Source organism: Nyctibius grandis, chromosome 2 (assembly GCF_013368605.1).
Source record: "Nyctibius grandis isolate bNycGra1 chromosome 2, bNycGra1.pri, whole genome shotgun sequence".
NCBI lineage: Eukaryota > Metazoa > Chordata > Aves > Nyctibiiformes > Nyctibiidae > Nyctibius > Nyctibius grandis.
Window position 1 is genome coordinate 26,282,686 of NC_090659.1, and position 23,852 is coordinate 26,306,537.

At 39.6% G+C, this 23,852-nt stretch overlaps 1 protein-coding gene across 17 annotated transcripts in view; it reads right to left on the reverse strand.

Annotated features, from left to right (window-relative positions):
• Positions 1–23,852, reverse strand: part of KDM6A (lysine demethylase 6A) — a 165,915-nt gene that overhangs the window by 65,375 nt on the left and 76,688 nt on the right. For all 17 annotated transcript variants that reach the window (XR_011050315.1, XM_068425267.1, XM_068425261.1 and 14 more), the window contains exons 5-6: positions 21,756–21,814; positions 7,995–8,115 (exon numbers count right to left, since the gene is read on the reverse strand). Coding sequence is in view for 16 of the 17 variants with exons in the window: in XM_068425267.1 (XP_068281368.1) it covers positions 7,995–8,115; positions 21,756–21,814 (180 nt within the window). In the remaining variant the exon portion in view is untranslated. The remainder of the gene's footprint in view (positions 1–7,994; positions 8,116–21,755; positions 21,815–23,852) is intronic.

Sequence of the window (23,852 nt, forward strand, 5' to 3'; positions counted from 1 at the left end):
AGAAGCACCGTGGGTTGCATGTAAACAGAACTGATGAAAGCATTAGGTCTGACAGTAAAATCACAGTAATCTGACACCCATTTAGGTAACTTAATATGTTTTCACTACTAGAATTAAACACCAATTCTCCTAACAAATTAGTCCTTTACAATTTAAGAGGCAAGTACCCAGGTTTTTGTTGTTTCTTTAATCAATAAATGACCAACACAGAGAACTGTTTTCTTCTTAGTGCAAGATTTTCAGTACTATCTCTGTTTACATCCAAGTCTGAGACCTCAAAATAGTGATTCTACTCCCTCCTCCTCTCGAGGATGACATTAGCAAGTTTAATAGCTCTCGGTTCTGCATTTGTTTAGCAAGCAAGTCAAGCCATCATTTATTTGAAACCTGACAATTCTCACAGACTTACCACGAAGGAAAGCTCCATCATGACTCAGTAAAATTCTGTCAGGAGATGGCTTTTTCTACCTATGTGACCTAGGTGTGATGCCTATGCTCCTCAGAGCAGCCTTTGTTCAGATAAGTAGGACACAGAAAGCCTTGTGTAATCAGCCGTGGCAGAGTGCCAAACCTCCATTTGCCATGCATGTCTGGGGCCAAGGGAGAGGGTCAGGAGAGGACGTGCGACATGTGCTGCTACGTCAGCTCATTGCTCCACTCTCCGGAGTTCAGAACAAATTCATCTTCTAAGATGAAGGTTTGCATAGTGTAAACACTCAGTTACTTTTGTCCAACATTCAAAAAAAAGAACCCTTCAAGACTGAGGAAAACCATGACATGGACAGGGCAGAAGCAAGCTGCTTGAGGGCAGAAGAAGCAAAGGTCTCATATACACACAAACTGAGTAACAGCAGTACATTCAGAAGAATCTTGTTTTGACTAGCTGTACCTGAAAAATTATTTTCAAACAGAAAGACCAACATCTTATACAGTACACCAAAGTGTTTTTCACAAAGCTATTTTAATACTCATGTCGCCTGCCTGTTTTATCATTATTTGTGCAGCATCAAAATTTATCTATCCCTGCGCTACAGCCCAAAGGACAGCGAGCAGCAACAAAATGTCATAGGGGAACGGGGTGACTGGAAGCTTGCCCCTGCTGCTGCATCACGACAGAGCTGAACTGCCCTGAGCTGGGGTCGTTTCGGGACCTGCAGCTCTCTGCCTCCAGCCCACACAGCCACCCAGACTGAACAGAAAGCACAGCGCAATCCTTGCCGGGTATCTGTTGCTACCAAGCCAGTGCGCACAGCTAGCTATTACTGCGTGCCCTGAATGCCAACCCTTCCGTTACTTACAGCTAATAAACCTGGACCAAGATACCTTGAGGAGAGGGTCCACAAATGAAGCAAGAATACCAGCACCAATACTCATGAGCTTGAATGCTCAACTTCCAAGTCAACTATTTCTCTTCTCATGGTTTGTTCTTTCCCCCCTGCCAAATGCCGGACGATGCCACACAGCACATTAATTCAATTTTAGCATTTACTCCTCTTTCTAATCATGACATTTCTAAAATACACCTACAGTTTTATACGAAAACTCCAGAAAGACTCACAAACCCAAGCAAAACTAAGAGAGAACAGAAGAAAACACTCTGTAGGCCAGACACTGTGATATCATGAGCCACTGCCAAAACCAGTTGCACTAATAGCTCTCTTGGAGTTTGATCACAGTGCCATGCTGCCTTAAAAAAATTTCATGTTTTTACTTCTTGTGTATGTCTCTCCATCACAAGCATATGCAAACTACAAAGACTTAAGAGAGCAACTTCATTCCCAAATGCTGTTTTCCATCCACTTACATTTTTATTAAAATAATCTTTTGACTCATTTCATCTTGCTTTCCACAAAATGCCTCTTTTTTTTTTTTTTTCTTTTTTTTTTTTTGCCTAAAAATATCACTGATTAGTTTCTGGTAGAATGACAGACATTAAACTAGACATAAGAAATTAAAACTTCTTATAACTGTATGTATTTTGACTAGTTATTTTTTCTTTAATAATTATAAATACATAAGGTTTCAATTTAACATGCTTAAGCTTAAAAATTACTAATCTAAGTACATATGAAAGATGACTAGGTTGTGAAACAGCACCTGAAGGCTGGAAAACACAAATTTTCACTTTCATAAATACATTCTTATTTATTACTGAGAAAAAGAGCATAAAAAAATGAACAATATGTCTATAACAGCAATATTTTGGCACACGATAGCTGCAGTAGCTAAAAATATCTTTCATAAAGATATATATATATAGACAGGAGAATTATTTGAATAAGTGATGGAAAAGTGTCTGACCATAAATAAATACGTTGAGCTGTTCATCTGTATATCAGTATTTAATTTTTTGTATTTCATGCATATTCATGTAATTCATGCAAATTTCCCCAATAAATTCTAATTCTTTCACAGCCTTTTTCTTATCCTAATATAAGCAGTATGTCTTAACATTACTAACAAATAAGAATCTTTAGGAAAATAATTAAAAAACTAAAATTATATTTAAATTGATGATTTATGGGCAAGATCAAAGCATAGGCCTGAAGCAAACTACTAGGATAGCTGTTTTGTATACAAATAAGGAGGAAAAATTTCTAAAAAGTGAAAGGCAGAATCAGTATTTCTTCTAAAAGGCAGATAATTGAAAACATGAGAAATTTAGTTCTCATTCTGTTAAGAGTTTTGTTGCTGGGTACAGGATGAATCTGCAATATTTAAAAACCAAACAAAATTTCCAAAGCACAACATAGCTTCATGTGCCATAAAATAACGTGCTCATGTCCAGAGTCCCTACTGCCCACCCATTACCAAAAAAAAAAAAACCCGCCCCAAAAAACAACAATCCACCACTAAAAAAACCCCAAACACAAGCAAACAAGACATTTCTTCACAAAACCAAACCCACCCACCATGCCCTCAATGTTATCATTCTAAAAAATATGACAAACTAAAATTTCTTTTTTCTTCCTTAAGTAGTCTGTCAGCAAACAATGGAAGTGAACTGAATTTTACATTCAAAGGGCTTTCAGGATCGTAGCCCTAACTCCCCACTGAAAGCACACTATGATACTTCAATGCCCCCAAGCAGAATGAGCTCCGGATGGAAGGCTGGTTACCCATAGCTGCCGTTTCCAATGTAACTCAACTATTGAACTAAATAATACCAAAGCTGTAATTTTTTCTTTTTTCCTCAGCTTCTCTTTTATGCATGTCAATGGTCCCACACAACAGACCCAGCTCCCCCTTCATGCTCTACCTAGCTCTGCGTTCAGCTCCTGGCTGGACAAGAGGCATAGGGGCTGCCCGATGCACAGCAATTCCCATGTGGATGGGATGGTTCCCTTCATAGGAATTTTTCACATCCCAACAAACCAGACCCACGACCAGTCATTTGCTGACTCTGTTGCAGACCAAGCTAACCAGATCACCTGGTCCTCAGCTTGCAGAGCTCAAGTGGCTCTAGGGCAACATGTCACGCAGGAATGTTCTAGGAACTTCTCTTTGAAATCTCTTTCATTCTGACGTATTTGCTAGAAGTTGGTTAAGATTCAAAAGTACTTAAGAGAAGAACTGAGACACATGCACAAGACAGAATGATTACACACATGTATGAGAAAAAGGAGGCTAAAATTGAAAAAATGTATTCACCAAATAGGAAAATTACTATGATAGCAAGTGACATGCCAGAAATAATGCGGCACGTAATAAGAAGCTTGAACATTTTTTCCAACTACGTTTACCAAACAAATAAAAAGATAGACTATATTCCTAGAGATCTTGCTTTATTCTCCTTTCAGAGTATCACAGTTAGCCACCACAGCTAACACCAAACACAGTGTTCCTAATGTCGTTTGTAGGAAATGGCAAACAGGAAGAGGGCAGCAGGACATGTAGTAGAGTGTGAAAAGGTTAGGACTGTGAGGTAAACCTTAATAGTATGTTGCAGCTATAGTAAACAATAATAAAATCTTCCCCCCTCCCCTGCAAGCGATCACCAGTTGATTTTGGACTTGACTGTAATTTTCTGATTAATGGGGCAAATTCAGCTTTCATGTATCACCTCTGAAGGTACCACTGCCCTAACTGTCAGGTTACTGTTTTCTTTTCAACCAGAAGGGCCACTTTTTTTTTTTTTTTTTAAAAAATCAATGTAAGCCTAAAGGCCAAGTAATTTTCAACAGCACTGGCGTTCTTGCCAGAGTTTATGGCAATGGGATAACAGAGCAGTCAAGGGTTCTCATAGTAATTTGCAAGTCTTAATGGCAGCAATGTTAAAAACATACAAAAGAAGTAACTGATTTTGAAAAAACACTGAGAGTTGATTTTATGCTTGTTAAACAGCACTCTAGTAATTATCTTGATCATCAACATCTTAAAATAGTAAAAATTAATTTTGTGCTTAAATTGCTTACATAAAATATAGATGATTTATGTTAATGGTCTAAAATTGTGAAAAACATGGAATGTATGACCTTCAGACTCCTATCTTCCCCCTTCGCCTGAAGACTCTTACTGACAATGACTCATCTGCTGGCAATGGTTTATTCTTAGCAATTACAGACTTAACATGAATGTTTAAATACCATCAAAAATATTATGATATTTGAAGTACATTACTGCAACGTGGTACAATCTGTGAAATCCAGAAGAGTCACAAGCAAATACCAGATGAAAAGTTACTTCCACTTTCTGCCTCAGTGTCAAATAGGAAGCTCAAACTGGGCTACGAATTATGTTATACAGAGCCCCAAGGAAAGGGTCCGTGCTCAATGCCAGTCACTAGCAGGCTGGATCCTAAACAACATAACCACCCTCTAAAATCCTGTATCCTTTTGAAAAGGTCCACAAACGCAAAAAAGACACAACAAGACAACTGCGTCTTTTCATTACTTTGGGTCACTTATCTTTTTTTTTGTGAAGAGACAAGATATTCAGTCTCCAAGAACGAGACAGATATTCTGTGAAAACATCCTTTGGCACTCTTTCATCATCTCCCTTCCTCATTTTATTCACCCCACGCCTGCGCATAACCACTGCACCAGCACTACGTTTTGTTCTCTTCACTAAAGAAGCATTTTCTGATTTGCCTCTCATATGCTTGCCACGCAGAGTTCTGGCTTAAGGGGTTTTTTTAAACCTCAACTCAGGGATCAGTCAGATTGGCTTTTAAAGAAGCTACTGCCCTGCTTGTTCTACTTAGTCTGCTCCTCAATTGATATATTCTGATGTATAAGCAGATATGTTTCAATCAGTAATATTTTGTTTTCAAACAAAGTAGACCTGTCTCAGGACTCTACACAAAATCCACAGCTGAGCTGAACTGAAAACAGCTGAAACTCTTTGAGCCTGACTAGACAGCCCCACTGGGTCTTTTCTTTCTTACTCCTCGCTGTTACTCTCTGCTACGGATTGCAACCTCCATCGCAAAGGAAGCAAACCAGAAACTCTACCTTATGTGTTTCAGTTGATAATTCCAGAGTAGGGTTTTGTGTTGTGTTTTGTACCAGAAGGGGTAAGACAGCTCTGCCCCCTCCTTCCCATTCACACACTCCTGCCATCTACCTTGCATTGGATCTAGCAACTAGGCAATCTCAAGTTGAGCTGGATCAGACTTCTGATCCACCTCAGTCTGCAAATGGAGAAAAAAAATCACTTGATTCAATGCAGTAGAGGGTGCCGAACAATGCAATCAGGATTGCAAGGTGGAAAACGAGACAACCTTTTAGTTGCAGTTATATTGACTTAAGGACAATATGAAACTATCCTTAATCCAACACCACCCATCCCTCCCCGTCATGTTTATTTCATCATCCTTTTGAAGGTCTTCACACTGTTCCAGGGTAAGCTGTTTTTTGTTGCTGCCATATGTTTTCTTAAGTGAGATAATCATACTGCACATAAAAGCAATGGAATCATGATAATTTTGCATTACAAAAGATATTTTTTTTTGTTTTTAAAATACTTCTTGGGTCTTTTTCCCATTCATAGTTAGAGTATCGAAAACTAAACTAAAAGTTTGGTATACTCAAAATCCTTCTGATACGTGACCTGTTTATTTTGTGAAGTTGTGAAGATCGAAAACAGAATTATTTAGATTGAATTCTCATAGTATCTTTTAAAATTTTTGATTCAGTGACAGACTTAATGTATTTCATGGCACAGCAGGAAAAGGTTATTTATTTCTTGATCAATTTCTTCTATTAAAAATTAAAATGCAGAAGTTCCTTCCACTACTTAATTTCAAGTTTACTACCTCCTTGTAAATTTACTCTTCTGTTTTGTCCCTGACTTCTTTAAAAATAAAAACCAAAATGTACTTCTTCAGCACTTCTCTTATTCCCTATGTATCACAACAGCTGATACTAAATCCATGCCAAAGTATAAGGAAATAGGACCACCCAAACTCGCACACAATTCCTTTCCCAACACAGTGATCATAGAATTGGTTTGGTTGGAAAAGACCTTTAAGACGATCAAGTCCAACCGTTAACCTAGCACTGTATTTGTATTGTACCATGGCAGCAACTAAAGACCCCAAAACATCATCTTGTCACCTTTTATACACACAAGAAGACAACCATCCTGAACTTAAAATGAATTTATCATTCACAATCTGCCACAATAACATGCCTGTTCAGTACCACTGCCTTTCATTTTCATATGCCCAAGCAGCAGTTGGTCCAGTTCCTCCCAGTATTGCTCCATTATTTCTCTTCAAATATAATTTATCTTTTTTACAAACAAGCAAGGTCCTTATCTACCTCTACCTCCCCTTGCTCTCTTTTGCCATTCATTGCACTGAATCTTTCCTACTCCTATGCATCATCATCCTCTCTAAGCACAATTTCCAATTCCACCTGTCTCTGCAGGTGAAAGCTTGGACTCTGGATGAAAAAAAAGGAAGCCTGATGAGAGAAGTGCTTCCCATTATTACAAATACTGAAAGGAAAAACTGAGAGTAACACTCCACTCTTTCAGATATTGGACAATGTAATTCTGATAGCCTCACAAATACAACTTCCAGGAAAACAATCTGCCAGGAAAAGGAAGCCACAAGATTCTTGAAAACAAAACATTTAACATTTTCAGTAGTTTTAGGAGAAATAAATACACAGAAATATGTTTAGAAATTACACTTAATTACAAATTACAAAATTCTCAGCCCTGCAGGTATGTTTCCCAGCACACAAAACTCTGTTAAATAACACTTCCTTTTTCCAAGACACATATACCTAAATTTAAAGGTCAGGAAGGAAAGAACATGGAGATAAGAGTAGGAAACGGAAGGAGGTAAAAAATGGGCTAACATGTTGAATGGAAGGAGATAATGTGACAGATTACAACTGGAGACCCAAAAAGAATGCAAGTAGTAAAAAAATTTAAAGGCATACAAAAAACCGAAAGTACTGTAGTAACACAAACCATTTCTAACTGATTAGCCAGAATTTAATTGCCTTAGAAGCTGACTCTCAAACCAGGATATAAAAGAATGATTAACTGCTAGAAAAGTAGAAATGATAGAAAAAATGGATACGAGAACATTATTTTCCATAAAAGCTTTCTATTTTTAATAGTTTTTAATAATTTCCAGTTTACAATAGTGCAGCTTGGGGGGGGGGGGGGAGGGAGAAGGAACATCAAGAAATCCAAGCTGCTAATTATTCTCTTCTTTTTCCTCCAACTTTCTCTATGTCCTCAGCCTCCCCCCAAAATGTACTATTTTAGTGAGAGCCCTACACCAAATTTTTGATCTTCTGGAGTATCAGTGCTCACCTATAATTTTGCTGGGCTTTTCTGAGTATTTCTAACACCTAACACACCTCAAATCCTACCCTTACTCTGTCTTTAGACTAAGATACTTCATACTGAAGCACTTCTATTTCTAAAGCAGGTAGTATTTAACTGCTATACGCTTATGCATGCCTTGCAGTTTTAAGATGCAACACAACTTGTAACAAATGTTAATTCAATTTGAAAGGACTTAAACCTACCTTTAAACTAGACTCATAGTCTGTGTTCACTTTGAACATAAGCCCAAGTCGCAAATGAATTTCCTTGGCTCGACAAAAGCTGGGATCAACATAAAGCGCCTCCTGAAATGCTTTAATTGCCCTGAAAGAAAAACACAGATTAAAAAAATTATTTTCTTCTGGAGTATTACTTTATATCAATGTTATTCATATGACTAGCAGAAAGTGGATCAGAAAGCACTGTTACAGAAGAACATATCAAAATAATGGTTTGCATCCAGTGTTTTTGGCGCATGGCTTTTGATTCTTCAAAGACTGGTACTGGTACTCTAGATATCCTGGTATATTTGAAAGTTTAGTCTCTTCTATTAATTTACAGAAACTAATTTGCTGCATGAAATATAGTAACGTATCTGCTATTTCAGAAAGGATGACTCAGGAAGTACTAACAAAATTAGTGCAACTTCAGAACAATACAGTGATCATTCCTGTCACAACCAACGGCTAGGTTGCTTTTGACTCCAGGTAGCGTGGACAGCAGCAGAACAGAAGGCCTAGAAGGAAAGATCACGCACATCTCCCCCTGCACCAACCTGCTCCGTTTTTTACTTTGTCCTCCCTTTCTTAGCACCAGTGCTGGTGTGAAGGGACTCAACCTATTGCTCCATTACTTCCCAGTCACTCAACTATCTCCAGAAAAACACAGATAGGAAAGCCTGCCACCTCCTCCCACTGTAACTTGCTTTTCATATTCCCATGATAGGTGAAGATGGCTCTGATTCTATTTCTGTACCTTTAAATCCTCTCTACACTTGCCCCTGTTCATGATGGCACTGTACCAGATAAAACAAAAATGCTATATAACAACTGTATCTTGGAGCAGAAAAAACATGATTCCGAACAGGACTGTTTTGCCTCTCAGGCCAACTGCATAAAATCAGGACAGCTGAAATGCAACTAAAAGATAATAGATTTAGATTCACAGAGGAAGCGAGAAAGAAGCTGAGACTCATTGTGTTAGCTCGCCTAAAATCCAGTGACAGGTTGAAACAAAATGCCTTCACGTACATCACTGCTCGTACAATGACAGAAATCACAATCAGTCTCACTTAGGGTAGATTCAAGCACCTAGGCCAGGGAGCCCAATCCCATTTGCTGTCCTAGGCAACCCCAGGGATCGATGCGGGGCAGGCAAATGACAGGCAAGCCTATGGGGAGGAACTTTACCCACTGTGGAACAGAACAGGGACACTGGACAGGAGTTAACACAGTGCCTAAAAATCACACAATGTTTAGGCAAATTGATTTAATTCCTGCCCTCCAAGTGTAGTATTATTTATAAGGACAAAAGGTTAGCAGTTGCAATGGGAAATTCAATAAATATTTCTCATAGACTTTTTTAGTCACAAAACACATAAACGATCATTTTTTAATCCATCAGCAAAAACACTTCTTCTGCTTTAAAATTCTTACAGGCTCTTTTCTCATTCTTGACAGCAAAGCGAACCAAAGGCACAGAACTTCCTCTAGACAATGCAACAAAATTGTTTGTACCGAAACCAGTATCTGGCTTGTTCAAATACAACTTAAGAGAAGATGGGCTTAAAAAATATTACGTTTTTATTGTGGAACTGAAGCTTCCTCTACTACAATCATTCAGAAAGGGTTTCCTTACCTTGTACCCTACTTCTCTACTTAGACAAGGAAAATGAGCAAGTGAAGTGCAAAGGTGACAAACCTGCACCGGCTAAGCAGTCTCTCACATCTCATCTAAACTTTCCTGGAATAGTAGGGGCAGTGACGAATCACACACCTCAGTATCTACACTGGAACAGTAACAAGCAAGGACCCCTGTCTCATAGCAGTATGCTCACCATCATCTACAAGAACACCACTTGACCTGGAAGGCCAAAGACTGGACTGCTCACTAAATATCGGCACATATTTTAAGCTATGTTTTTGTTATGCCAAAATATAGATTTTGTGATTGCATATTAGCATTTCTTGTCTTAACTCTAATATGGTACTCAGTATGTTAGCCACTGGTATTTAAAATCCATTATTTGCATCTTGTTCAAAGACAGTATCCTAAGTTCTAAAAAGAAAGAAAACCAGTGTCTACGGTCCCTATCAAAGAGAAGACAACAATCAGGAATAAAGACATTGCAGTTCTATACCACATATGAGATAGTGACCATGCTCATATACACTCTGTGAATGTCACATTCTTCACATGTTAGCTAGCTTGCTTGGTCAGAAAACAGTATTTCCCCAATGTCATGTCTCATTCACAAGGATCACTGAAACATGGATTTCTAAAAAAACTTAAGAGAAACTGTAAGAGACAAAAATATTTTTATAGTCTCTTGCTTACTGAACAGGAAATATTATTGATTGCCACAGCTGAGCAACAGAGTTAAAGCCACAAGTATAACAACCAACTTTTAAGGACAGTTTTGAAATTTAGTTTGAATGTATACTGTCATTCACTCAAAAGAACAAGAACGTTGCCTACCCCAGTCTTTCAGAGAAGCACAGCACTTAAAAAACAGTAAAATTATCATCAGTGGACAACACGAAAAGACTGTCATGTTTAGCACAGAACCTGCTAGTCACAGACAGCCCTTAAGAGATTTGTGTAAGGTTTATCTCCACAGAGATGACATGGCAACACCATTCACCCTTGTCTAAGCTGCTTGGGCAGTCAGGTTCAACATTAGAAGTTATCATGAGTCTTGGAGATAATGTTACAGCGCAACACAATTTTCCAATGAAGACAAGCCCAAAATGTACAAGGAGGGAGAAAATTAGTAGGACAAGTCATCATTCCCCTAGACACATTCTATGCAGGAATTAACGACATGCTTTTCAACCCACTTTGATGGATGATTGGAAAAATATATCCAAATCAACGAAGTCAAAACAAAAATCCAGTCCAGCAGAGGGCTACAAAGATGATCAGAGGACTGAAGCATCTCTCTTATGAGGAAAGGCTGAGGGAGCTGGGTCTGTTTAGTCTGGAGAAGAGAAGACTGAGGGGGGATCTTATCAATGCTTACAAATACCTTTGGGGTGGGTGTCAACAGGATGGGGCCAGACTCTTCTCAGGGGTCCCCAGCAATAGGACAAGGGGCAATGGGACAAACTGAAACATGGGAAGTTCCATCTCAATATGACAAAAAACTTCCTTTACTTTGAGGGTGACAGAGCACTGAACAGGCTGCCCAGGGAGGCTGTGGAGTCTCCTTCTCTGGAGATATTCAAAACCCACCTGGATGCAGCTCTGTGCAATGTGCTTTAGGGGAACCTGCTTTGGCAGGGGGTTGAACTAGATGATCTCCGGAGGTCTCTTCCAACCCCAACCATTCTGTGATTCTGTCATCTCTGTACCCTTTACGACCCTGTTAGAGTTACCATGCTAACAGCTAAATAATAATATTGTAGTTGTACATTTCAGTTGTATTTGATCATTCCTAAACTGATGGTTTCGGGAGGAAAGGCAGAGATGCTTTAAAAGCATTATTTCCTTGAAAGGTTAAAAAAATCAAAGGAGTGTAGTCTGGGAGCACTAATTGCTCCCATTCATTGAATTGATTTGGCAACAGAATAGACACACTGGTAGAGAGTTTGGTGAAAGACTCTCCACTTAGAAATCTTCTTTCTGTTTCTAATAGGTGATGGATTTACACTTAAAAATTAATCCATATGTACTCAAAATGCTAGGGAACTCCTGGGTCAGTGTCTTGCTTGCATCTTAAATTCTGTATGCTTGGATCCCATAATAAAAATTAGAAGAGAATTCTGAAAGGTAACAAATTTAAACTTCTAATGAAGCATAATTACATCAGTAAACTAAGAGGAGAATGTTGTAAGAATACACCAAATATTCCTCAAAGCAGCTTTTCTAACTAAAAATCACATATTTTTATCTTTTCCATTCAAAATGTTGGCCTGCATCTTACTTAACTCTAGTATTAATTCTATATTGATTACGCAAATTGTAGTTTTTCCAGAATGACCATCACCGATAATAACAAATACAAATTACTTCCACTAGTTCTGTGAAAAAGGGCATCATCAAAATTTCACAAATATAGTGAAAAGAAAGGCAGCATTTTCAACAAATTCCACCAGTGTTAGGTGCTAATGTCTAATTTGGTAACTATAGCCTGATTTTAAGTAGTCAGTAGAATTTTCCTAGAATAAAATACTCAAACTCTGGTAAGACATTTACTTATTAACTCTTACAGACAGACAAGCAATTCTACACCATAGCTGAATTAATATTTATCTAATTTTGCCTATGGGAAACAAACAAAATAGCAAATCACTCAAGATTACAGGACACATCAAGAACACGGACTGCAATAAAACCTTCAGTTTTATTTTGGGGCTGCCTGTTTCCCAGTGCCATGCCCAGAGCTCCAGCCTCAGTCCCTTACTACATCAATAGCAAAATATCTGCAACATCGCTGACATTCATTTCAGTTTTAAGTGCTCAGTAACATCCAACGCAGGTGACATTGGGGCTTGGTACAGGTTGATACAACACAGAAGGAAGCAGACATGGAAAGAAGTGGGAAGTAGGAACATGTGTTGTAGTAGTAAAGGGAAATGAGAGAGAACGTGGCCCAGTGTTGCTAACTGCAGTCCGTCCTGGCTGATCTGTTTGCCTGAGCTGGACCTTCCGGATACAGCAGGAGTCCCTTGATCCTTCTACAGATCTTTCTTTGCTCTGAAACATCACTAATCCCATTTCTGTCCCCTGCCCAAGCCTACATCCAGAAAGGTACAAGTCTAGAGGATCCAAGGCATCCAAGTTACTCAGATGTTTTCCCTCAAAGCTCTCTCATGGTTTGACCAAAACCAGAAGAGCAGAAAGAAGCTAATAGCTTGGTGATCTGTCATATATGAAGGAGGAACTGGCTTAAGAGGCCAACAGCTTCCTTCAGAGATGATGGCACAAAACTTCCTCAATTAGGTTGTTAGTCTCCACCACTGATTAACTGGCCTTCATGCACAGACAGAGCTTTTCATTTTAATCCTTCAGCAGACTAAACATACATTAGTCCAAAGAATAAATCATCAAATGAAGGGCTGGGAGCTCTCAAACTACAGAAATAAATGAGAGTAGTCTAAATTCAGCAAGAGATGACTTTTGGTTTATTCTCTGAAGATACTGACCTAGCTTAGTAAGAAACAACTCTGGTTGAGTTACTAGAATTTATTTAAATTAAATAAGAGTTTTCTCCAAGAATGGTAGTGTTTCCACTAACAGGCAGGAAAGGCTATCTAACACTCAACAAAATGGGAAAGCAGGACTGGAAAACAGACACTACGGAGGATGAAAAGCACCTCTGGGCTTACATTTTGCACAGCGCTGCTACAGTAATTCAGGAAAAATAAAAATGACATGAATCTTATAATTTCCATATCAAGACTTCCAAAATCAATACTGCATCTATCTTTCCACCCACTCATCTATACAACAATGCGTAACATTACGAAACTGAAGAAAGCAGCTGAGTAATAATTAATAGAAGATTGTATTAAACATTCAGTGAACTCTCATAAGACTTTTATTGGAAGGTTTTACTTGGACAGACTGTGAATAAAATCAGCTTTAAACTAGGTAAAAGAATATAATAAAATGGCATTGGTTTAACTATTCAAAAGTTAACACTTGGACATTTCAAACAAAAAAACCATGAAAATCAGAATGAGCCTACAAAATAAAAAGAACACAACATTATTCTAAAATATCAGGAAAAGTACTTGACGCAGCTGGAGTGGAACTTTTTTTCCTTATTCTTTATCCTCTTTCAATTTTCTGATCACCTGTTCTAAGTCTCATGTCATTTCACAGCCTCACTAATGAAAATGATGTGAGGCTATGATGGACAAATTTCTATTTTAAACTTACAATCATAGTTTGAACATAAACAAAATGTCTGTATACAGAAGTAGTCAAGACATTGAAATTTTATGAAACACTTTTAGCCTTCAGATATAACTGTTCCGTCCATCAGTCTGTAACAGTTGAATGGTGAAACATTTTGAGCAGCAAAGTCCTTAAACATTTCTCTAGAACAGCAGCTCAGAGTACTTTTTTCCCAGCATTAACAGATATTACGCATTTTCATCAATCCAAGAAGTATGTTTGATACACAATCACAGAAAGACAAGACTTCAAAAGAGGAAGTTAATTACCACTTTGTTACCGGTTAATTACAATTAGTATGTGTACTCTACATGTACATTCCAATTTCATATATCTAAAAAAATACGTTTACAGACCCAGCCACCTGAAACCTGAGAAGTATTTGACAAAGCAGTACCTACACAGTGTGTGTTTGAATTCTGCCCTCCTTATGAGAGAACTACAAACACAAGATAAGCTGAAAGGACTCTGACAGAACAGGGAAAGAAGCAGCAATACAAATGTGCACCTTGAAGATCACAAGCAAGCAAGCTGTCTTTCAGCTCTCAAATTATATCCCTCCTGGACTTTCATTGCAGGTGTTTCCAAAGCAGGAACTCCACAGACTGCCAATTACAAGTGCAATGTAACTGTCAGTTGGGTGAATCCCAGAGCCTTTCACGCAAACCGCAACCACTGGACTATTTCATCTAATGCTGTGCGTGCTCCACAATGGCACAAACTACTGATACACCTGAAGGCTTGCAGAGCAGACACCGCATTTGATGAAGTAGTCCAGTGGTTGCTGTCTGCATGACGGGTGGGGTGTTCCCACACAAGTGAAGGAGGTGCCCACTAGGCGGTTTGCATTCTTACACACCCCACTACCCACTTGACTACTCTTTGTGTGGAAGAGCCCAGTTCCTTGGATCTGCCAACCGCTCACACAAACAGCTTGAGAATCATCTGAAGCATCTGGTCCTGCTGGAAAAAAAAATAATAACCCCCCTCAAACACAAATCTTAGTGTGTTATTAACAGCTTGCCCCTGAAAAAAAATATATGTATTGATAGAGGAAGCAAAGAAGGGCAAAGAACGGACCTTGACGGCACAGGACTCTCCCACTCTCATAGGCAAACAGGAACCACGATAAAACAATAGTTTCTTGGGTAGATGAATAAGGCATGCAATACTGAAGGTCGGCACACGAGACTACTGAAAAAAAAGTTTACATTCCACCGTAGACCTGGGTACTTTAAAAGCAGTTTAAACAGCTGCTTTACTATTTCAGGATGACTGTGAAAAGAGCAAAACTTCATTTCCTGGAAAAAGATGAAAGAGAATGACAGCCAGGGAGAACAAGAGAGAGATCAGACTCCTTCAGCTCAAGTAAATGGTCCAATGTGACTGGCGCTAAGGCCATCTCACAGGTGATGGTAAGTTCTGTGTGTTTTCCTGTAGGTACATGGAAAAGAATGTTCCTGCCTCAATCCTTCAAAGGACTTCTAGGAGAAAAGTGATTCTTAGGTGTCTGAAAGCTTGCATGGTAACCAGAAGATGAGATGCAGTACCACAGATAACAACTGAGGGCTGCCTTCTGCTGTCTGCTTGGCCTTTGTAGGGCTGTGAAATTCAAGAGCAGCAGAGATGGCATGTGGAGAGCCTGCTCAGTGCTTGTATGTTGAAGATGGAGGTGCTGCGCTCTCCCAGTGGAGGTTGTGTATGCTTCTCCATCTTGCCCATTACATGTCTTTACCTGAATTAGGTAATACTGAAAGACTGCAGCTGTCTCCTTGATGTCAAGATCCAATTTTGAATCAGAGTTGAAGAGGGGGAAAAAAGCTTTTTGTGCCGAACTCCCTGTTCCAAGGAGTCAAACTTATGCTAACAGGAGAAATTCCAGCATACAGAATACCCTGGCTTACAGGAGTGCAAGGATGCAGCAGTGCAGATAGACTGGGCTGGCTGTGAGGTTACTTTAAAGGAGCCAGAAGCAGAGACGGTGGTTCTAGATATCACTTGATATCGAATAGATGACGACAGGTCTTCTGTTTTGGCAAGGATGGCTGCAGAAGGGCCAAAAAGTTCCAGTCAGAGATAACAGATTTTCTTCAGGCATCTTTATCCATGATGAAGGTGAGGAAAACAGTCTGGATCATCGTCTTTGGCTTTGTTTTTCAGGACTGTGTCCTGAAAAAGTGTCAATGCTGAAGGACCGAGTTTTACATAGCACTTATTAACCTCCAAAGCTGGTAAGGAATCCTTGGACTGAGGAGCCTCAGGGTGTGCTAAATGAGGCAATAAGGGTGACTGATCTCAGTTTCCTGTAAAGTGTTTCTGAGGAAGAGTGTGTCTTTCTCACACACACTCTCCAGCAATTTGCAAGGTAACAGTCACTGAAAACACTGTATGCTGGCCTTGGAGCACCAGGGTTGGTACACTGGGATCCAAAGAGGGTGTTAGAGCCAGTTTCAGGACACAATTGCAGAGCTTGGATTCCATCTTTTTCTCTTGATGGGACTCAGTGTAAATCAGCAGATGACAGACCAGTCAGGCTCAGAATCCTTACTAAAGTAAAAGAAAAAATCTGGCATCCAAGCCACTACACTTGAATGCAGCTATTGCACAGAAATGAAGGTAGCTTTTGATGAACTACTGAAATTCTTTAAGTGTTCCATCTAAAAGACAACTAAGGAGGATATGAAATTATTCAAGTTATGTGAATATCTTGGGTATCTCTATTCTACGCTACTTGAGAGACAGGGAAACAACAGGGAAAAAAATCAGCAAACCCCTTTACTTACTGCTTGATGATAAATGGTGTGAAAGAACAGAGTATCAAAATTTAAGACCTATTTTACTATACTTGATTCAATTTATGGAGCTAATCCCTTATGGAAGATATTACTATAATAATTGCATGAAATAGCTTTGGTCTGATCACACTATTACAACAGTTGTATATACGTTGAGAACTTTCAGTTCTTACATGAATAGGCAAACAAAATCACCAATATAAAATGATGTATCAGCTAAGATCTGTACTTAAGATAACGCTGTAATGCTGCTTTATTATACAGAGAAGTGTACTGTATTGAATTACAGTGAATTGCATAAGCATCTTGGAGCCAATCCAACACCTCTTTTTATGAAAGCTGGAAAACTTAAAAAATAATGTAATAATATGAACAAGAAGTCTAAAACTGACCCTATTTCCACCTGCTTTTTTATTATCTCTGTTTATATGAGACATGAAAAAACCTCAAGCACTTCCTTTTAGGAGGACTAGGTACATGCCTCTCATTAAAATCTATTAATAGATCTAAAGCGGTGTGGATAAAAAAAAAAAACATTCATGCATGAAGCACAACAGCTTAAACCACCTTAAACAGTCTAGAGGCCTCATCTACCTGCCCGAAATACACAGATTTGTGTACTCTATCAACATAAACAGATGGAATAGCTGCAGCAGGAAATAAGACAGTTTGACTAGCATTTCACTCTGGAAGAAGCAGGATTCTCCTTACAATCTGCAAGAGAGTCCTGTGGAGGATTAAGATGCACAAAGCAGAACACATCTACTGTACACGACTTGCTATCACCTCCAAGTTTATTTTGATTTTGTCACACCTAAACACCCACAACCACACATCCCACTCCTCTCGCCCTCAAGAAAACATAGTAAGGGGCAGGGGGGGGGAAGCACTCAAAGGGATTAAAAAAAAAAAATCGCACACAAACCTTTAAGATTTTGTCTGTGTTAAGATTCTCTTCCTTTAAAAATTCTACCCAATACTGTCATGATACACAACTTCCTTAGTACCGCACTATATGTAACTTTGTTGTATGAATGAAATGGCAAATATGATTATTCTACACGACCTCAACATAAAGCTCTATGTGCAGTTAAGACATCATAAGTTAAGGCATCAATTTATATTTGTGTTCTCAACAGGCTTACTTAAAGGCACGGAAGAAAAGTCTAAATTAATTCAAAGCTCTAACTTATTAATACTTCGGTCTCACTTTGCTGCTCAGTCCACCAGAAGATGCCAAATAGCACAATCTGCTGATGTCAAAAGACTATGTTGAACAGGTGGTCTTTCCAAAAATCAACTATTTTAATCTACCTATGTTGTCTTACTTAATTTTATACAGTTTTCTACCATTTTCACAGTGCAAACTGTAACAAGGTACTCCTTGTAAGAAGAACTAGTGCACAAAATATTCTTGAATTTTAAATGATGAAGTCAAGCCTGCGTAAGAACAAGAACATCCTGAAATTTGGTGAAATTCAACCAAGACTGATCACAATCTTAAAATAGTGGATTCACAGGTTTTCTGAAAACTCTTCTGTTCTTCTCTTGTTAATCAGAGTACAACAGAACTGCACACCATGTACAATACATGGCATTCATTTCACCACTATCAATAAAGAAAGCAGTGAGTTGCAAGATCAAAAAAAAACCAAACAACCATCCAGGTCCTGAGCTCATGATTTAACCAACTTATCTTAATTTGACGAATAAAGTTATTTACATTATCCTGAGGAAAGCACAAATGTTTTGTCTTACAGATACATAAAAACAATTTACTGGGGGATGGGGAAATCCCACTTTATTGTTCCAAACTATCAGTCAGTAGTCACTTACTGCCTCCTTAACTGCAGTCATCCTTAGTCCAGTAAGATGATAAACTTTTTAGTACTCAATTAGTAAAGTCACATGTATTTTATTAACAGTTTCCATACTGAGTGTAAAAAACCACTGACCTAAACACTGCACCTTTCTTTTTTTTCAGTGACGCTAACTGGATCTCTGTAAGAATAAACCCCAATGAAAGTCTGAGGACCTTTCAACAGAACCCCAGTGACTGAGTATATTCCGTTCACTGTTCTCTCATCACCGATATAGCAAAACCAAAAGCCCAACTGAAAACCAACCCTCCCCCCCCATAACCAACAGCAGCCCCTTTCAGTCCTGCCAGAATTTACAAGTTTCTGAGTTTTTACATCAGTTTTAAACATTCTTGACATTAAAAAAACATTTTTTAAACATTCATGAGCCAACTAGGAGAGGAGCGCTGCTGGATCTGATCCTCACTAACAAGGAGGGTCTGGTTGAAGAGGTGAAGGTTGAGGGCAGCCTTGGTTGTAGCGACCATGAGATGGTAGAGTTCAGGATCTCATGTGGCAGGAACAGAATAGCTAGCAGAATCTCAACCCTGAACTTCAGGAGGGCCAACTTTGGCCTTTTCAAGCAATTGCTAGGGGAAATCCCATGGGACAGGGTACTAGAAGTTAAGGGGGCCCAAGATAGTTGGTTAGCATTCAAGGACTGCTTCTTCCGAGCTCAAGATCAGAGCATCCCAACAGGTAGGAAGTCAAGGAAGGGTACCAGGAGACCTGCATGGTTGAACAGGGAACTGCTGGGCAAACTCAAGTGGAAGAAGAGGGTGTACAGATCGTGGAAGGAGGGGCTGGCCACTTGGGAGGAATATAAGTCTGTTGTCAGAGGATGTAGGGAGGCAACTAGGAAAGCTAAGGCCTCCTTGGAATTAAACCTTGCAAGAGAGGTCAAGGACAACAGAAAGGGCTTCTTCAAATACATTGCAGGTAAAGCCAACACTAGAGGCAATGTAGGCCCACTGATGAATGAGGTGGGGGTCCCAGAGACAGAGGATAAAAAGAAGGCGGAGTTACTGAATGCCTTCTTTGCCTCTGTCTATACTGTTGGAGGCTGTCCTGAGGAGCCCCGGACCCCTGAGGCCTCAGAAGAAGTCAGGATAGAGGAGGAATCTGTCTTGGTTGATGAGGGCTGGGTCAGGGACCAATTAAGCAACCTGGACGTCCATAAATCCATGGGCCCTGATGGGATGCACCCGCGGGTGCTGAGGGAGCTGGCGGAAGTCATTGCTAGGCCACTCTCCATCATCTTTGCTAAGTCGTGGGCAACGGGAGAGGTGCCTGAGGACTGGAGGAAAGCGAATGTCACTCCAGTCTTCAAAAAGGGCAGGAAGGAGGACCCGGGTAACTATAGACCGGTCAGCCTCACCTCCATCCCCGGAAAGGTGATGGAGCAACTTGTTCTGGTGCTGTCTCTAGGCACATCAAGGATAGGGGGATCATTAGGGGCACTCAGCATGGCTTCACCAACGGGAAGTCTTGCTCAACCAACTTGATAGCCTTTTATGAGGATGTTACCCGGTGGATAGATGATGGTAAAGCTGTGGATGTGGTCTATCTCGATTTCAGTAAAGCGTTTGACACGGTCTCCCACAGCATCCTCGCAGCTAAACTGGGGAAGTGTGGTCTGGATGATCGGGTAGTGAGGTGGATTGTGAACTGGCTGAAGGAAAGAAGCCAGAGAGTAGTGGTCAGCGGGACAGAGTCCAGTTGGAGGTCTGTGTCTAGCGGAGTCCCGCAAGGGTCGGTTCTGGGACCAGCACTATTCTATATATTCATTAATGACTTGGATGAGGGATTAGAGTGCGCTGTCAGCAAGTTCGCTGATGACACAAAACTGGGAGGAGTGGCTGATGCGCCGGAAGGCTGCGCAGCCATTCAGAGAGACCTGGACAGGCTGGAGAGTTGGGCGGGGAGAAATTTAATGAAATATAACAAGGGCAAGTGTAGAGTCCTGCATCTGGGCAAGAACAACGCCATGTACCAGTACAAGTTGGGGACAGAGCTGTTGGAGAGCAGCGTAGGGGAAAGGGACCTGGGGGTCCTAGTGGACAACAGGATGACCATGAGCCAGCAGTGTGCCCTTGTGGCCAAGAAGGCCAATGGCATCCTGGGGTGTATTAGAAGGGGTGTGGTCAGCAGGTCGAGAGAGGTTCTCCTCCCCCTCTACTCTGCCCTGGTGAGGCCGCATCTGGAGTATTGTGTCCAGTTCTGGGCCCCTCAGTTCAAGAAGGACAGGGAACTGCTAGAGAGAGTCCAGCGCAGAGCCACGAAGATGATTAAGGGAGTGGAACATCTCCCTTATGAGGAGAGGCTGAGGGAGCTGGGTCTCTTTAGCTTGGAGAAGAGGAGACTGAGGGGTGACCTCATTAATGTTTATAAATATGTAAAGGGTAAGTGTCAAGAGGATGGAGCCAGGCTCTTCTCAGTGACATCCCTTGACAGGACAAGGGGCAATGGGTGGAAGCTGGAGCACAGGAGGTTCCACTTAAATTTGAGGAAAAACTTCTTTACGGTGAGGGTGACTGAACACTGGAACAGGCTGCCCAGAGAGGTTGTGGAGTCTCCTTCTCTGGAGACATTCAAAACCCGCCTGGACGCGTTCCTGTGTGATATGGTCTAGGCAATCCTGCCCCGGCAGGGGGATTGGACTAGATGATCTTTCGAGGTCCCTTCCAATCCCTAACATTCTGTGATTCTGTGATTCTGATTCAAATCTGAGTGTACTGCTTCTCACGGACAAAACTTTCACGTTATACAGCTCTGTAAAATTTACTGAATACCAAGCTAAACGAAAACAGCCCCACTTCACCACTTCTTTTCCAAGAGAAAAGTTAAGTTTTTTTTGCAAACAGGCTTTCAAACAAACAGAGGCTACAGACTACACAGGCTACTAACAATTCCCAAAAACCTGTCAAGTCATACTGCTCCATCCCCCTTGCTGAATCATGTTACAGGGAGCTGAAATTCTTCTCCTGTAAGTGCTTTCCTTTTCAAGCAACTGCTGTGTTTGCTACAGGTATGTTACAGTAAGTCAGATATGTGACCCAGAACAGTATGTCTTCAAAAAACGTATCTATAATAAAGAAAACTATCGTACACTCACACTGAAGTTGAAATAGTCACCTACCAATAAAACACCGCACAGTACTGATACTGTTAGTTTATTCCAACTTACCATTGAAAGGCATTGTAATGGAAGTAGACCAAACCAAGGCCATATAAAAAGGCAGCATTCTGTAAAGGAAAGAAACAATGTTTAAAACCCAGATAAGACAACCATATGCTGTAAGATTGAGTTTCCAGTATTTTTTTCATCCTTTGACATTCTATTTCCTTTATAAGACAATCACATTTAAATTTCACCTTGAACAGGAAGAACCAAAAAGAAGGAATGAAAAGATAGGCAGACACTAAAAAAAAAAAAAAAAAGTGATTCTCCGCAAAATATTTTTGGAGGAATAATAACAACAATAATATTCAAGTACTTTTACATCAGAGAAACTGATGTGCTTTGTTCTACTTGTACAACAGCAGGGAATGAAATGATGAAGTAAAGGTCTTTGGCAATTTAATATAATAAAAAAATGTTTTATGACCGGACACCATTTTATAGTCATAATAATTTATACTCACATAAAAGTAAACAAAGCTACACACTCTAATTCCAGTGTCTAAAGTAGAACATTAATTATATGAACCTGAAAATACGCTTAAGGAAACTGCACTTTTCTGAATACCAAAAATACAGACCATTGGCTTCAAACTTAAGACAATCACATTTCTTCATCGTTCATCAAACGTCTATTTTCTATTTCCCTACTTTACTGGTGGGGGATGTGGTGTGGAGGGGGATTGCGGGGGGAAATAAGAACCATTCTCCTTCTGGAAAGCCATATCCACCCTTTTCTTTTCACAGAAAAGTATGATTTGCTTTTAAAGTGACGTTACTAAGGAGGTTTAATGAATGTTTAACTATCCATTTCTACAAATAATTGTTACATATCTCCTAAATTAGGAAAAATAAACAAACTGCTTTTTCTTTTTAAAAGTTATGCCACAGCACAGTTGTTTTCTGTTCAGCAGAGCTATTCCATTGTTTACAGGAGAAAATACGTACATGCTGCCTATGACACATTTTTAGGCTTTTCTTATGTATAATTCTGTTTTTGAGAGACCAGGAATACAGCCCAAAGAACACAAAGCTCTGACACATGAACAAGAGACGGAATTTCCATTGTCGAAGATTGTAGTTCAAGATAATCTCTCTTCCGCTTGCATGCACTTCTTCAACAAGTCAAATTTCTATGGAATTTCATGAAAGGAATCCTAGTTATGCCTTAAACCCAATCCAAAGATAAAAAACTTCTAACCAAATTTCTCCTAGAAAATAACTCGTAACCAGAACACAATTCAAAGAGCAGCAATCATCAGAAAAAGGACCCAATATTACCATTTCATTATACCTCATCTGCATCTTCTAAATGCAAATTAAAACCAAGGGAAATGCCAAACACCCTTTCATGAATACAGTTGGATCATAGCTTCTAAGAAAATGCTGTGGTATGACCAGATACTATGACAATCAGAGCACTGGAAGATGTTAACAGGGGAGTGGAGGGGGAAGTACATAAACAATAAAAGATGATACTTTAATACTACCATAAAACCACATTCCTGTTTAATTGAACAGAAACACAACATGGACATCATAAAGATAAAAGATCTCTAATTCCATACCCCATGTATTTCCTGCTTTATAAGTGTGCTCTGGCAACAACAGACTAGGAAAGAAGGCAAGTTCAAACACTGAGCATACATAATACCTTGATTTAAAAGTAATTTTAAATGAAGAAGTAAGATAAGAGATATTTTCACGTGTGCAACATGAAAGCCTGCAAAATACAGCACACACCTAGTAAGCTTTATGGTGTTTGCGTCAGGCTCATTTGTAGAACAGAACTTAACTGTCCCGGGTTACCTCAGAGATCCACAAACTGCAATCAAGACTAGATCTTTGTAAAGATTGAGAATAATACTAATAACAAAAATTCTTCATCACCACACCGCAAAATTCAAGCAAAAATATGCCAGACAACTAAAACCTCTTCAATCTTCAAAGAATTTAATTTCCTCTTCTGAAACCTATTAGAATTCACAGTCCAAACGAGTTACAGATTCAGAAGATTAATCTAGCTGATATTTTGATCCTAAGGGTTAATAATAATCAACTTGCAAGGCACAACAGGACCAAGATGCTGGTGATTTGTCCAAA